We start from the raw sequence: 17046 nt of genomic DNA, 5'->3' as shown, positions 1-17046 counted from the left end.
AACTAGCAAATGTATAGGTTTAAACCAGAAGTCCGTTTAAACCTATACATTTTTACGTTTAAAATGAATTTTTAAAAAAAGAAAAACATTGGGTTAACGTTCAGTGTTCGTTATATGATGTTTAAGGTGAACGTTCAAGAGCTGTCAAAATAACGTTCGTATAACGTTTGCACTGAATGTTATGTCAACGTTCGCTGTTTGGTATTTGAACGTTCGTATTGAACGTTCAAGAACTGTAATTCGGAGTTCACAGAAGTTAGTTCACCTAACGTTCGCGGCGAACGTCACGCAAACCTAAACGAACGTTGTGGGAACGTTTTTTGAACGTTAATTGTTAGCTGGGATATGTACTTTAAACATAACATTTTAAAAGTGTTTTAAATTTAATGATTTTTAGTTAACGGATTACTATTGAGTAAATCCAACCAAAAGTAGCCATATCTATAGCTAGCTTATACATAACTACATGCAGGTTGATTATTTGGGACGAATTGGTGGAAAAGATGAAGGAGATTCAATGCGCTGCATATTGAGAACAGTTTTTACTAATAGTCTAGCTTTGAAGCTAAACTATACCGGAAGAGAAAAAAAAGTCGGAATTGGTAAAATGATGATTAGGCTTGTTGTTATTGGTAAGTGGTTTAGAAAAATTATTTACATTAATTTGTGCACTATACAGTTAATTTAAATTTATTATTTTTTTTGTGTCCATAATTAAACAAAGTTATAATTCTTTTGCAGAAGCTGTGAAGACAAGTAAATCTTTTACAGCTAAAGATTCTGAATTAGAAGATCTAATTAAAATATGGCTCAGGCAGGCAATTGATAGGGATAGCGGAAGAAAAGCGGATAGCCGTGGGCATCTCAGATCAATAGCTAAATACATTTTGATAAAAAGTAACTCAGTCGAAACTACTCAATAATTTTTAGGGAGTTGTTCTATTAAAAACTTTTTTGTTGTGCTTTTCTTTATGTTTGGACTGTGTTTAACGGAGTTAGTTATGGAATAAAATCTTAGTTAAATCGAAGTTATGGAAGAAAATCTTATAGTTATATCATAAAATTTCGTTTTTATTTGTCTATAAGTTTTATTGTGATGATAAAAATCATCTATTTAGATCAATAACTCAATGGTGAGTAAAACATTGTGCTGATACAACAACCGTTGTTGTATATTTAGTGAAGAGCTACCCTGATAGCTCACAAAGTCGGCCCGACGCATCCTCTGTTGAATATAAAATATCATTATATAATAACATTGGTTCAATGTTGGATGCAATATTGGCTTAATGTTTAATACAATATTGGGCCAATGTTGCAAAATACATTGGCCCAAAGTCCGATACAACATAGGCTCAATCTCGTATACAACATTGGCCCAATGTTGCATACAACGTTGGGCCTATGGCTAAACAATGATCAAAACTGCATTTCTTACCACATGAAATTGGTAACTTTAACTACCCGACTGGTCCAAACCCTTCTCCATTTTTTTACAAATGCTAGCTAATTGTATAGCTTATAGGTGCGACGAAATGGTTTTCGAACACCTACGAGTTAAACAAATAATAAAAAAACTGTTAGAAGGAGCACCAACCTTAACAACAGACATTAAATATAAAGACGCACTACCGATAGATCCACACCCAACGCTTATAACAATGAATAGCGATAACAAAACTGATATTTTGAAGTGGCATTCTCAAGAATACAATGCGTTCGAAAACAGATGCACGATATTGTACTTAGGAAAGCCACTTATAGATAAAAGAAAAGAAAACGGAATATCAGAATAAGCAAAGTTAATCCCCGAGCATTAGTATGTATTACCAAATGCACAAAAAAACACAAGAAAATGTAAACAGCAATATATTTAAAAAACATAAACGAAATACATTTTAAAATCTTAATCCGTTTAACTAATGGCTCTAATCCCTGACTCATCGTCGTCCTGGTAAGTACATGTTTCCATAGCGTGAAGTTAGGTCCTGTAAACTGTTCTGCAATTGTCCCGCAAACTGTCTAGTACTAAGTTAACATAATTAATTTTAGCATTTTTATTTTAATTTATGATATAATTAATATTTTAAAGGGTTAAACACGTTTTCTTTTGTTTCACTGATCTTTTATCGTGAAGGTTTAAATATTAAGTATAAAAATGGAAAAACAAGTATTATCGTATGAGTTTTCCGGAGATGATAATGATTTAAATTTACTAGCAAAAAATAACCCGTAATACGGGTTATGGTCGGTCTGTTACTTAACAGACGGACCATATTTATAGTGGCAGTTTTCCACAATTTAAAGTTGCGAAACCTTAACTACACCATTTTAGAAAAACGCCTTCAAATTGAAAAAATTAAACCATCTGTAAAATTAAAATAAGTATGCGGATGTAAAATAATTTACCAATTATTCAACATTATTTAAGTAATTTACAACTGACGTAAGTCACATCAGTGTAAGGCAGAACCATTTTCCTCGACATTACTAAGTTCAACACAATATGTTTTTAGTTACTAACACAAAATAATAACACTTTATCATGCTTTAAATTGACGAAAAAGTAAGGCTATATTCTTGTTATATTTTTTATAACATGAACTTTAATTAATAAGATTAATATTAAGCGAACGTAAATTATACATGATTTATTAATTTTTTGGTATCCCCTTGATACATTTTTCTTTAAAACAGGAAATTGTCTTTAAAAAGTTAAATGCACACAGCCAAATAAATTTATTAAAAATAACTGACCATTACTATGTAAGGCACTAATCTGACCATTTTTATATGTATGTCCTCTTTGTTTCAATAGCTTTTAGTAAACGGTAACTTACTACCATTTACTAAAAATTTCTTTTATTACTCGAAATTTAATTCTCTTAAATATTTTGACACTAATAATAGACCTCCCTTTCCCGTTTTTGCCTTAATGGTGATCAGGAGAATAGTTATTTTTATTAAGAGTAGTCAAGTTTTTGATGAAGACCTTTTACCAGAATAATGAAATGTAAAACAATGATTTACGTGTATAAGAATTTTTTCTTTTTAATATTTATAAGAATTAAACATATATAAGAATTTTTTCTTTCATCAAAAGTGTTGCAAATGCAAACGAAGCTAATTAATTTCTTAAAAACCTTATAAAATTAAAGTATCTCGATAATTGAAAAATGCGCTAAACTACAATATTAACCACCCATTTAAAAAGATTCCCTAAATTACGTACAGCAAATAATTAGGCATAAAATAGAAAAAATTTAAAAAAAATTGAACTAATTGCATACATTTATATCATTTTAACTGACCAAATTTTACAATAACAGGTAATCAGGTTTCTTTTTATAAATCGTATAAATGCGTCAATCGTAAATCCTAAAGAAAAAAAAAAAAAAGGAATTACAATACCATAATTAAAACAACAAAAAAGAAAAAAATAAAACACCACATAAAAACTGAAAATCGATTTACCTATTTATAGTAACCCATTTTGACATGGCAGTTAATATAAACATTTATTGAAAATGTAACAATAAAATCTGTTTCGAAGTACAAAAGGATTAACAATACTATATATATATATATATATATATTAAAAAAAAACAATTTAAGGTATAAATTGCATTTTTAGCATAATGTTGTTTTGGCTTTTAGTAAATAAATAAAAGCAGTAAGTTCCGATAATGAAACAACCTATAATTCATTTTTTACAATAGTCACCAACATGAAGGTTTCTATTGTTAAAAATGAATACCAACACAAAACATCACAACAATAACACATAACAATAGAATATTAACATCCTTGATCCTAAAATCCAGTGAAGATAACAAACCAAGTTAAAATATAAAAGGCAAAATTAGAAAACCAATTTAAAGTTAACTATATTTATCTTTTAACTGAACATAAAAATACATAAAAGTATATTTGTTTTTATGTTCAATATTAGTTATTCAATTACTTCAAATTTAGGACATGAAAACACCCTAGATTTAAAGATCAAAGCTGCATAATCTCATACACATTACGCTAAACATTAACAGACATTATTATGTGTTTTGAGAATAATTAAAAAAGGCTAGACAACACAACCTAGCTCCAAAGCAGTAACTCCGCCTAGCACTATATGCTGCCATGTCACAACTCTGCTTTAAGTACATCGCTTGGCTGGCAAGGTTATTAATCTTGCTCAACATAATGCCGAATCACACCACTTTGAAAACATGGAAACAACATAATTTAAACATATATACAACTATAAACAAATATGGTTTTATATAACACATTTGATTAATAATCTTTTCAATTTGATGAAGAGTAGCTTGTTCAGCTATTAGAAGTGGGACTGAGTGGTGAATGAAATCTTCGATAAAAAAAAATTTGTATGTATTCCAGAGATGGAAAGGATTGTCAGGTTCACAAAAGGTCAAAATAATTGAAAACAACTGTCTAATTTTCTTTGGCATGTGTTAAAACCGCCTCAAAAAGAGTATTCTGCCATTCAGTATCATCTTGCAACAGACCATTCAAAACACATGCTTCACAAAACGTTTCAAGGACAATACCATTAACAGTATGCACATCCTCCCAAGATGTTGCTCCTTTTGCTTGCAAAAGTAACAGTCTAAGAAAAAACAATTCTCCAGTTGGATTAACTTTATACATTCTTACTATCACCTTATTACGATCCCTTTATCGAACCTTCCATTTACAATGTTTATCATCAAATATACAGTGATAAGGAATGTTTACATACGAATAGCAATATGCTCTTTCATTTTCAGTATTTAACTTAAACCATGCCATTAGGTGCATATAACGCTGAGCTGCACGATCTAAAGCCATATGTTCTGCTCCTTCTCTAAAATACAATAATTGATTTTCAGGTAGATGTTTACCAAGTCAGAGCACTTTAAAAACATGGAAAGAACATAATATAAACATGCACAAACTATAAGCACAATAAATGTGTTTAAATATGTATATAAGGCTAAATATATACTAAAATAATTAAATACCTTATATACATATTTAAACACATTTTTAAAACAATTATGTAACACATATTAACACATACACAAACAGTAAAAAAATACTTTACATTATTATAAAAACACATTGATAAAAAAACTATAAAGCACTTATTACCACACACACATACAGTGGTGGCCAAAAGTCTTGGAACAAAACATTTAACGACCAAAAAAATTTATTTTTGATCTAAAGTATAAATTTTGAAGGTTTGAGGTATATTTTTAAAGAGAATGTTGTTTAAAAAAATACTTAGAACTTATTTATTTTTTTATTTATTTTACTGTTATCGTTTATTATCTTTAGTATAAAAATTTATCAGCTATATTATGCCAGAACTTTCACCTAAAAAAAGAGGAATTATTGCTGCATTATATGAACAAGGTTTAGTTCAAAGAGAAATATCTCAAAAGCTTGGTTGTTCATTATCAACTGTAAGTAGAACTTTAAAAAGGCATAAAGAAGAGCCCCAATTAAATTTTACTTCAAAGATGAGATCAGGCAGGCCCAGAGCAACCACCTCAAGATCTGACAAACTTATTGGCCGGATCAGCCATGCAAATCCACGGCTATCTGCACATGAGATTTCAAAAGAAATTTTTATTGAGAAAAAAGTAAGTGACCGAACAGTTTTAAGAAGGCTTTTGGTTGATTTCAAAATGAAGGCATGCAAGCCAGCAAAAAAACCTTTTTTATCATTAAAAAACCTAAAAGATCGAAAAACATTTTGTCAGCGCTACAAAAATTGGACTGGAGAAAATTGGTCTAAAGTTCTTTTTTCTGATGAAACATGTATTAAACAATTTAATGTTACAAACAACTTTGTAAGAAGACCAAAAAACTGTAGATATATGCCAAAATATACAGTTAGCAGTGTCAAGGATCCTGTGTATTGTATGGTTTGGGGTTCTATTTCTGCCAAAGGACGTGGGCCATTATGGATAATGCCCAAGAATACCACAATAAACAGCAAAGTCTATTTGGATGTTATGAAGAAGAAGTTGCCACCTTTCATGCAGATCTTGAACTGCACTTATTTCCAACAGGATGGTGCACCATGCCACACAGCCAAAATTGTAAAGAAGTGGTTTGCTGATGAAGGAATTCAAACCCTTGGAAATCGGCCTGGATCATTACCAGATCTTAATGTTATTGAAAATTGTTGGCATATTATGAAAGTAAAAGCTGCTGCCAAAAAGCCTAGATCCTATAATGATTTAGTTGAAGCAATCAAATCAGTGTGGAGCCATGAAATTACACCAGACTATTGTACAAAACTTGTTAACAGCATGCCAAAACGTATCCAAATGGTAATTGACAATAACTATGCTTCCATTAAATATTGAACTTTAATCATGTATGTGCATGTACCTATCATCTTTGAAATTGTTATAAACACTTATTTTATTGAAAAAAATAAAAAAATGTACTAATAAATTGTTTTTCACACAAATATATTGATTTCAAAACATAAAATATGTTGTTCCAAGACTTTTGGCCACCACTGTACATTAGGGTGTCCCAAAAATACGAAAAAAAAAAAAAAAAGTTGTACACACCAAATTCTTTGTCTATACACTTATAGAAGACCACTAGTATTGAAAAAAGGTTTTTAAGATCACTTCAAGTGCTTACTGTAGAAATTTGAAAAAAGGGATTTTATTAAATATACTGATTTTTTTTAAACTCAAATATTTCCGCTTCTTCTAAATAAAAACTTACTCTTTTAACAATTCTAATAACTGTAGTTTTTTATAGTTTAAACATCTGTAATCATTAAAAAAAATATTGGTAGCTTTGTAGTAGGATATGGTGGCAACTCAATAACTTAGTATTATCACACTTTTCTTGATCACTGTTCTAAATATTAAGAACTTGTAAAAACAATATATATATATATATATATATATATATATATATATATATATATATATATATATATATATATATATATATATATATATATATATATATATACTGATATGTTTTTAATACAATAATTATTTGAGTATTAGTTTTGTACTTTTTTGACAATTAGTTGTTTTCTTTGCAATTATTGATTTTGATTAAACCAACTTTATCTTATTTAAAATATCGACTTGTGAATACACCAACTTTGAAAGCCGCAATCTTGATTAAATAAGGTAAACAAACTTAAGCCAATCGTTTTTTTCTGATAAAAAAACAACGAATCAAACTGTTACTCTTTACAAAAGAATATTTTGCGTAGTTTATTATTACAAATTAAATGTTGATAAAAATTAATTATAAAAAAATTAAAATATATTTATGTTATGGCGAAAAGAAAGAAGACTGCTAAAATAAAAAAATCCAACTATAATGTTAATTTAAACCCGCGTCGACCACTTTACATTCTCAGAAGTCCAATTTCTGTTTTTCCCATACATCAACTACCAACAAATGGAACAGTTCTACGATATTATCAGTATGTTATTACAGAAAAAAGTAAAAGGTTCAAGTCTACTCAAGAAAATTTCTCTTGCAAAACAAAGAGTGGGAGTAGGGATATGGTTTGCCATGACAAAGATTTTTGTTATGAAAGTATGGAGATATGTTGCCTTAGAAAAGTTGTAAACATATGGAAATATGCTGGTTTTGGAAAGTATATAATATCTGAAGTACAAATTGTTAAAAAATCTATTAAACTAAATAAACTGTACATTTCTATGCGAAATACAAGTTATCTTTCCTGGAACACAATTACCAAAAAAAATCACGAAAATCGGTTTGAAGAATTTCTTGAGAATTTATTTGATATTTCTCAAAACAACATAGAAGATAAAATCAAATCAGATAAAGATATGCCAAGATCGAATGATGCAGTTATAGAAGATTTGGCTTTTCTTCAAGATCAAAGAACAATGAGGAGAGGTGTAATAAGTGATAAATATGACATTGATATGCAGCAAAGAGTTGAAAGAAGAATTAAAAGGTATGAAAGAATGAGATCTTATGAAGAAAAATGTAGAGTTAATGAATATTTTGGATTGGATAGAAAAGTTGATTTTGAAATGGATGAAGTGATCTCTCATAACTCAGATGAATTTGAGGCATCAGGTAAATGATATCTCAAATTGTAACTTTAATTGAAAACTTTTAAATAATTATTCTTAATAATGGTTTAATTAAAATTTATATTTGCTTTATAAAGTAATTACTGCTTTTTGTTACTTAGGTTCTGCTGCTCACCAATCTTCAGTTTCTAGTGATAGTGATTTAGATTTTCAAGAAAGGGGTAAAACCCAGCTTCCAACACACACAAAGCTAAAGCGTCAAAAACACTCTAAGTTGGGCTGTTCAGAAATTGCAATAGAGTTTGACAGAGACAATCTTATATTAGCTACAACACCTGTTAGTGTTAGATGCGGAATCAGCATTCGCTCACAAACAATGTTTCTAGGAGCTGTTATTAAAGCTTTAGGCGGAAATGTCAATGACTTAAATATATCTAGAAGCTCAGTAGCTAGAAGTAGATTCAAGTATATTGAAGATTTAGGTAGATTTGTTTACATTCAAAATATTTATATTCAGGGTGTTAGCTAGCCCAAAGGTGTATATTGGGGAATTCACAATGGTTTCAAAATTCCTAAAAATCAATGACTTTTTTTTTGATTCTTATTTTGAGTTTTTTAGGACAATTTCTTGAAAATTTCCAATATTTTCCTGAACAACAACAATAAATATTCCCAATACAGCAAAAACGTGGTATAATGTTTAATTTTGGCTAACACCCTGATATTAAAACAATCAATAGTAGTTATAAAGAGAAATAAATTCTTTTTAATTTAGGTACCACCATCAGATCAAGCTATTACGAAGAAATGGCAGGAAAGAATTTGATCTTGCACTTTGACAGTAAGTTGGTAAAAGAAATAGAGGAAAAGTTAAAAACTACTGTTAAGAAGGAAAGGGTTGCTATATCTGTTACCAGTCCTGAATTTACTACAAAAGACGATCGCCTACTTGGAATTATACCTGTAGAGAGCACTAAAGGAAAAAATCAAGCCATTGTTAATCAAAACATTTTAGAGTACTTTGAAATAGCGGATAATATAATTGGAGTCTGTACTGATACTTCATCAAGTAATACAGGTAGACTAAACGGAGCTATAATAATAATAAGTAGAATTCTTAATAAATGTTTGTTTTGGTTTATGTGTCGTCACCACATATATGAACTTCATATAAATCATGCAATACAGGCTATCACTAAAGTTAAATCTAAGGGTCCAAGTAAATCTATGTACTTGGCTTTTCAAAGAAACTGGGAAACTTCTCATGAATCTGTGAATTCAAGAGTTCCAGAACTGAAAAAATTTGATTGGAACAAGCTCGAAATAGGTAGCAAGCTTCACATCTTGGCGCTAGCAGCTAAAGATTATGCAAAGTATTCATTAGAGAATAAAATTTTTCCAAGAAATGACTATAATCACCTTGTAAAATATTTGGCTTTTTATTTTGGCGTCGAATCTGATAAGCTTAAAGAATTTAAAATTCATCAACCTGGAGCTTGTCACGAAGCAAGATTTATGGCGGATGCTTTGTATATTCTTTCACTAGAGATGACATCCACTGTTATAAGCTTTTTACCTGATGAAAATAAAAAAGAAATAGAAACATGTGCCTTTATTGTTGCTGTTTTTTATGCTCCATGGTACCTTAAATCTAGATGCGCTCAACACGCTGTACTTAATGATTTTAATGCTTTTAAAGCAGCATATCTTATCAAGGATGAATTTAATGCTGATATTGGTAATGCTTTGATTAAAAGTTTTCATAAACATTCGTGGTATCTTTCTCCAGCAATAGTTGTGTTTTCACTCGTTGATTCTCACTTGGAAATGTCTGTTAAGTATCAGATTTTGAATTCGTTAATTTCTTTTCCAGTTCCAGAGCAAAAAAATATAAATATGGAAAAACCTAATCCAGTTTTAATCTTACCAAACAGCAAGCTTTCAGAACTTGTTACTGCTGATAGCTGGCTTATATTTTTACGCCTTGGAATCACAAATCAAGTTAAAGATTGGGTTTCTTCTCATCCCAACTTTTCAAAAACTGAATCATATGGTGTTTTTGAAGTTTTTGTTAAAGGACTTAGTGTAATTAATGACTGCGCTGAAAGAAACATTGGCTTAATAAACGACTTTTTTAAATATTCTCAAAAGGAAGAACAGCGCCAAAATATACTATTGATAGCAAGAGAGGAGAGAAAAAAAGTAACAAAGAATGTAACTCAAAAAGAACTTATAAATATTTAAAGCTCTCTATATGATAATATAAATATATATTAGTGGACAAAATAATCACACTGTTATTTATTTTATTTTGATATTTTGAAAAGCTAAAAAATAGAGATTTTGGAATTTTACAGTAAGCACTTAAAATGATCTGAGAGTAGTTTTTTAGCATGTATTTGTCTTCTGCCTTAGTATAGACAAGGAATTTTGGGTGTACAAGAGGAGTTTTAAAAAAAAGTGTTTTTTTGTATAATTTTGGGACACCCTACTGTACATATCAAAAAAGGATATATGCAAACAATAAACGTCTGCAAACAAAAATTCTAAAAATGACGTAAGAAAATTTAAAAAGATACAAAATATGTCTACAAACAATTCTCTTTACCTTCTTTTTTTTCTCATAAGAACTGTAATCTTCATAACAACATTTAACCTTTACATACAATAACATGTGACATGCGTTGTCAGTGTTGGCACAAAATTTTAATTTTTTTTTCTCTAAATTTTCTAAAAAAGAACAAAAATAGTTAATAGCATGACAGAAATTTCAAAGTAAAAATAACAATTTTATGGAAACAGCATTAGTATAACTTTAAATAACATCCATACCCCTATTTTCCTTCTGATAACTAAAATAATAAAAAAAAAAATTAAAAAAAAAACTAAAACAAACAAAATATAAACGATTTAAAAAATTAAAATCCTTTCTACTTTGAATTCTTTCTACTTTATCTAATAAAAACTTAAATCCTTTCTACTTTATCTAATAAAAATGTATATATAACTATTTCTTATACTTACTTCAATTATAATATAATCTTATGATCTTGACGATGGTTATTTATCTTAATATGATTCTTTATATAATATATCTAAACTAATAATTAAATTCCAAAAGGAAAAAAGTTTTAACTCGCTCAAAAGATCTTTCTCCAATGGCCGCGTGCATTTGAAGAACGCGCTCTTTCAAAGCCTAGTAACTAATTCAAAGCCTAGTAACTAATGACGAAACGACGTTGAACGTTAAACGTTAAGCATTTCTGTAGTAATTATATTATAGATTAGAAAAAAAAACATTGAGTGGAGGAGGTATAAAATACTATTAATGAATTATTAAAATCATATTTATAAAAAGATTATGTTGATACACGCATCAGATTTATTGTTTGTTTGCTTACTGTTTGTTTGCTGTTTAACCCCTTTCTGCATACTGTATCATATATGATACAGTTTATAAATTGTGTATCTCTGGATGAATGCGCTGAGATTTTTAATGGGAAATGGGATTATTTTAAGCCTACTAAATTTAGGTGAGTGTGGCCACCGCACTTAGATTATTTTTGTAACTTTTACTTTAAATTTTATTCCTTGTGTTATCAAAATGGCATCTGGCGGCAAATCAATTAATTTTTGTAAGTACATCGTTTTGTTTAGCAAGATTCCTTTTAATCATAAACTCAAAAAATTTCCAAAGTTTCTTATACATATTAGTAGCCCTCTTGTGTATTTGTTTACTTATTTTTATGAACTGTCATATCTCCATTACTCTTTTTTTAACTGTATCAGAAATGATACATTATGCATCTAAGGAAAAAAATTTGTAATTTTTTATTTTGTTTTATTTTTATTTCTTTTGTTATAAAACCATTGTATTGTTTCTTCTAATCTTCAGCAATCAATTCAACTTCTTTCTATGGGAGAAAGCCTTCTGGTATCCACAGGGTGCAGGCGCCTGTCTCGATCAAATTCGTTGATGACAACCTAGATCTCCACTCCTCAGATGGAGATTCCAACGATGAGGAAGATATAACTGATTGTGAACTATTTTTACCAATTTCTCCTTCCAGTGAGGATATTGATAGCAGTGATGAAAGTGATGAAAGTAATAACACTCAGCCTCTTTCAATCTTGAGAAGAACAAATTTTGGCGCTGGTCAAAAACAATGTGCAACAGTGGTGCCATCTACCAATAAGGCTAATACAAATGGAAAAAAGCCTGTAAAGAACTCTCAGCCATTGTGGAAAGCTGAAAACCTTCAAAATAAACAAGAAGACCACAAATTTAAAGCTAACTATGAACAAAAAATGGACGAGTTATTGGATTGTCTTGATTCAGAACTGTCATACTTTTATCGTCTTTTTCCAAAAGAACTTTTTCAAGAGATTGCATATCAGTCAATGTTGTATTCCATGCAAACCAATCCTGAAAAACCAGTTGCTGTAAAAGAGGAAGACATAATTAGTTTTGTTGCATGCGTTTTGTACATGTCCATCGTCAAACTCCCTAGCACAAGAGATTATTGGTCGTCTTCCATTGGAATTTCTCATGTAGCTAATATAATGCCCGTCAACCGCTTTGAAAAATTGAAAAGCATTATTTATTTTGCTGATAACAGTGCTGCTGACAAAGATGATAAACTTTTCAAGATTCGCCCTCTTATAAACAAAATAACTGAACAGCATTCCAATTGAAGAAAGTTTGGCGGTTGATGAACAGATTGTTCCGTTCAAAGGGAGACATTCAATCAAACAATACAATCCTAAAAAACCGCACAAATGGGGATTTAAAGTTTTTTTTCTGAGTGGTGTCTCTGGCTTCAGCTATAATTTTGAAGTTTACTGTGGAGGAGGTGACAACATTTGCCTTGAGAACGAACCAGACCTTGGGGTAAGTAGTAACGTTGTCATGCGCCTTGCCTGAGTCTTGCCAGATGACGTCAATCATAAATTGTATGTTGACAATTGGTTCAACAGTATTGGTTTGAATGTTTATATGTTCAAGAGGGGAATTCAAATGGTTGGAACTGCACGTAGGAACCGTGTTGGAAATTGCCCAGTCTTGTCAGATAAGGAAATGAAACAAAGAGGTCGCGGAACATTTACCGAACATGTCGCCAAGGTTGACGGAGTTGATGTATCGTTAGTTTCCTGGTTTGATAACAAAGTTGTAACCTTGCTGTCCAATTTTATTGGAAGTGAACCTTCAATCGAGGTTAAAAGATTTTCAAGAAAAGATATGTGCCATATCAACATTTCCTGTCCGGGAATTGTCACTATCTACAACAAGCACATGGGCGGAGTTAACTTGCTTGATTCCCTACTTGGCTATTACAGGAGGGTCATTCCAGTAGATTTCAACAATTTTCCATCTAAGTTGTTGGCACTATGTCTCAGATTTTGCTCTTCTTTTGAAATTATGTTAATAATAATAAAATATGAACAATTTGAAAATTTCAATGCATTTGCATTATCCGTTACTAAATGATCGGCATTAAAAGATTTGCGATGGAAGCCTACTTTTTAATAAACTGTATTTTTGGCATTTTAATACGTTTATAACTTTTTTCTGTAATATAATAAATGCATATTTTTTTATTTACTAAATAAATGTAACTTAGCCTAGATAAAAAACAAGGTGCAGCTTATTTATTTGATTTCAGAAAAAAAATATCAGCACACAAAACTTGAACAATTTTCATTAAATTGAAAAAAGTACTACTTTTATGCCATTATAATTTTTTTCTGATGTATAATAAACTATGTATAATTTTAGAACTATAATCTTTGCCATAAAAGTAGAATTAAAATTTAAAAAATCTTCATTTATTGTTTAACAGAAAAAATATATACATCGTTAAAAATTGCCATTGATGGAAATCGACAAATTTTGGGCTTAATTAAAATAGTCAGTAAAATTTTCTGATACCTTGTACCAAACTAATAATGACAGCAAATAATATTCATGTATAGTATATTATTTAGCAAATAAAAGTTTTCATTTATTCAGTAACATGTTAAAATGACACCTATTAAAAGATATGAGCGTTTATATATATTTATATATATACCCAGCAAGCACACAACGTTGAAACAACGTTGAAATAACGTTGATCGACGTTGATCAACGTTATTTCAACGTTGTGTGCTTGCTGGGTATATATATATATATATATATATATATATATATATATATATATATATATATATATATATATATATATATATATATATATATATCTGTGTGTGTGTGTGTGTGTGTGTGTGTGTGTGTGTGTGTGTGTGTGTGTGTGTGTGTGTGTGTGTGTGTGTAAATTAAAGTAAAATGTAGAAAACTTTAAGCCATAATTAAAGAATTTTTTTTAATAAAGTACTTAGGTTTTTGTTAGTATGTGTTAAATTGAAGTAAAACATCTTTAAAAACATATTTAGTTTTAAATTATTATAAACACTTTAAAGACATTGTAGTCACTAAAGAAACTAGTTTATAAGCATTTGAAATTTTTACTATTAACTCTTAGTTTATAGTAAAAATTTATTATTATTCAGGCATAATGACTAACAATACGTGTTCATTAGGTGATCATTTAAATCAAGAGTGCCACAAATTATCCTATGTCTCAAAGTCAGATGTTTGTGATATAACACATGAACATAAATATTTGCTTAGCGTGAGAACAGGAATTAGTGTACAAAACTTGAAGACAATTTGCACTCATCATGAAATGGAATATTTTCGATACTATGGCAATAATTTTCGTAGCTGTTGTAATCCTCTGAATCTTCACACAAAGGTCATTAAAAAGAATTTAACCCCTATAAATCTTGTTCATCACAGCATCCACAACTCCCTAATTCCTGGCCAAAAGATATGTTGTCCCTGCTTAAGAAAGCTGAGAGCAAAAAATGATGGAATCAGTGTTGAAATAGAAAATGATCCTGATTATATAGATGATGGACATATAAAAAAAAATGTTGAAGATCTCAACATAAGTTTAACATCGTTTGGACATTCCCCTATAATTAGCAAAAAAAGAAGCTATGAACAACTTCAAAGTAGAGTCAAAGTTAAAGTTCGAAGGCTGAATGAATCAGTAAACTCTGTTAATATCATTGAAGCCAGTGATGCAGAAACAACTCTTAAAGCAGAATCATTAGACTATTTTGTTATGAAGTTAAGGGAGAAGTATGACAGAGAAGTTAACATAACTGAAAAAATAAAATTGCTGACACTTGTCCCAATACATTGGACACTTGAATTTACAATGCAAGAGTTTAACACTACACAGTATATGGTAAGAGAGGCAAGAAAACTAAGGGATGAAAAAGGCATACTTGGAGATCGAATATTGGAAAACAACAAACCAAAGAAGTTGACACCTGATGTTACTAAAACAATAAAAGATTTTTATGAAAATGAAGAAAATTCTCGTTTACTTCCCGGCAAGAAAGACTATATTAGTGTTAATACTGATGTAGGAAAATCACATAAACAAAAAATTTTAATTCTATGCAACTTAAAGGAACTTTATGCTGCGTTCAAATTAAAATACCCAGAAATAAAGGTTGGTTTCTCCACATTTGCCAGTTTAAGGCCTAAATGGTGTGTTTTGGCAGGGTCTTCTGGTACACACAGTGTTTGCGTATGTCAGTATCATGAAAACCCAAAACTCAAACTTTGTGCTCTTGATAGTACCTTAGAGCTAAAAACCATGATGGCTATACAAGTATGCAGTGTAAATTCAGAAGAATGCATGCTCCACAAGTGTGAAAACTGTGGCGGAGTTAACGCTGTAAAGATGGAACTGGAAAGATATGCTACAAATAGTGACACTTACACTTTCAAACAATGGGTAAATGTTGACCGCAGTGAATTAACAACAATCACAGAAGATGCACATGTGTTCATTGAAAATTTAAGTCTCGATATTTGGAAACTATCCATTCATGAATTTGTCAGGCATAGACAAGCTGCATACCTTAGAAATCTGAAGGATTCTCTACCGCAAAATGAAATTCTGGTTATAGGTGACTTTGCCGAAAATTATACATGTATTGTTCAAAATTCCATACAAGCAGCATACTTCTCAGCCACTCAAGTGACATTACATCCATTTGCTGCCTACTACAACACAACCAATGGCTTAACATCAAAATGTTACTGCATACTGTCAAACTCCATGGATCATAACCATGTTGCAGTTCACTCATTCCTTAAAGAACTTTTACCAAAATTCAAATCATTGGTTTCAGTATTGAAACACATTCATTATTTCAGTGATGGATCAGCTGCACAATACAAAAATCGGTGAGTAATCTATACCTGTAATAATAGGCTTATTAACAACCTTTGTAAAGCTGTACAGCATACATTTCTACGATTTTAGATACAACTTAGTGAATCTTGCAAACCACAAACACGATTTTGGTGTAGAAGCCTCCTGGAATTTTTTTGCCACAAGCCACGGCAAAAATGTATGTGACGGTATTGGAGGTACTGTGAAACTAGTGTTGTCTAAGTTATCACTCCAGGGACACCTTCTTAACAATGCTGAAAGAATTATGAACTGTTGTATTGACAAGATTAAAGGAATAGAGTAAGTACTTTACACTCACTAACTGTATTTTATTTTGAATCAATAACATTGTTACAATTCAACTTCAAACATATCATGAATATTTGTTCAAATACAAAAATAAAATAATAATAAAATTGAAATAAAAAAATAAATGATAAAAAAAAAATAATTAAAAAATGGTAATGAATGAAAAAGTATGAAAAATAATTAGTAAAAATGATATAGTAATGAATAAATATGATTTTTAATTTTAGATTCATCTATGTTGATAAGTTAGCTGTTTCTCAATGCCAATCATTTCTACAGACTCGATACCAAAAGATGACTGATCCAATAAGAGGAACCCGATCTTTCCATGCCTTTCGAATAACAGATAATGGTCTTGCTGCTTATACTCT

At 30.0% G+C, this 17046-nt stretch overlaps 2 protein-coding genes across 5 annotated transcripts; one reads left to right on the top strand and one right to left on the bottom strand.

The window, feature by feature from the left end:
* Positions 1-3290: 3290 nt before the first annotated feature.
* Positions 3291-10952, bottom strand: LOC149885399 (uncharacterized). 3 transcript variants are annotated; one of them, XR_016455015.1, is made up of 3 exons: positions 10678-10931; positions 4760-4864; positions 3291-3378 (listed from the first exon to the last, which is right to left on the bottom strand). XR_016455015.1 is itself a non-coding variant. In XM_090096054.1 (3 exons), the coding sequence occupies exons 1-3, from the start codon at positions 10741-10743 to the stop codon at positions 4453-4455; spliced, it is 288 nt and encodes a 95-aa protein (XP_089952180.1). In that variant the 5' UTR covers positions 10744-10952; the 3' UTR covers positions 4394-4452. The 3 variants fall into 3 exon arrangements, 2 of the variants coding, with proteins under 2 accessions (XP_089952180.1, XP_089952179.1); XM_090096054.1 differs by lacking the exon at positions 3291-3378 and adding an exon at positions 4394-4627 and having other exon boundaries at positions 10736-10952; XM_090096053.1 differs by lacking the exon at positions 3291-3378 and adding an exon at positions 4398-4627 and having other exon boundaries at positions 10678-10932.
* Positions 7297-10424, top strand: LOC149885400 (uncharacterized). Of its 2 annotated transcripts, XM_090096653.1 has the most exons (3): positions 7297-8112; positions 8231-8551; positions 8845-10424. In XM_090096653.1, exons 1-3 carry the CDS (start codon positions 7329-7331, stop codon positions 10311-10313), a joined length of 2574 nt encoding a protein of 857 aa, XP_089952779.1. In that variant the 5' UTR covers positions 7297-7328; the 3' UTR covers positions 10314-10424. The 2 variants fall into 2 exon arrangements, with proteins under 2 accessions (XP_089952779.1, XP_089952780.1); XM_090096654.1 differs by lacking the exons at positions 7297-8112; positions 8231-8551 and adding an exon at positions 8613-8760.
* Positions 10953-17046: the final 6094 nt, after the last annotated feature.

This window comes from Hydra viridissima, unplaced genomic scaffold (assembly GCF_058129835.1).
Source record: "Hydra viridissima isolate aposymbiotic clone 2 unplaced genomic scaffold, HvirCarnegie_v1 scaffold_8, whole genome shotgun sequence".
Classification (NCBI taxonomy): domain Eukaryota; kingdom Metazoa; phylum Cnidaria; class Hydrozoa; order Anthoathecata; family Hydridae; genus Hydra; species Hydra viridissima.
Note: the sequence above shows the minus strand (reverse complement) of the source record. Positions and strands in the feature narration are given on the sequence as shown.

Bases quoted from the DNA above. Each gene is read 5' to 3' on its own strand.
- LOC149885400 (XM_090096653.1), top strand. From the start codon at position 7,329: ATGGCGAAAAGAAAGAAGACTGCTAAAATAAAAAAATCCAACTATAAT. The intron at 8,113-8,230 runs GTAAATGATATC...TTTGTTACTTAG, and splicing joins AGATGAATTTGAGGCATCAG to GTTCTGCTGCTCACCAATCT. The intron at 8,552-8,844 runs GTAGATTTGTTT...TTTTTAATTTAG, and splicing joins CAAGTATATTGAAGATTTAG to GTACCACCATCAGATCAAGC.
- LOC149885399 (XM_090096053.1), bottom strand. From the start codon at position 10,712: ATGAAGATTACAGTTCTTATGAGAAAAAAAAGAAG. The intron at 4,865-10,677 runs GTAAAGAGAATT...ATTGTATTTTAG, and splicing joins CTTATGAGAAAAAAAAGAAG to AGAAGGAGCAGAACATATGG. The intron at 4,628-4,759 runs GTATGTAAACAT...GTTTTTTCTTAG, and splicing joins GAAAGAGCATATTGCTATTC to ACTGTTACTTTTGCAAGCAA.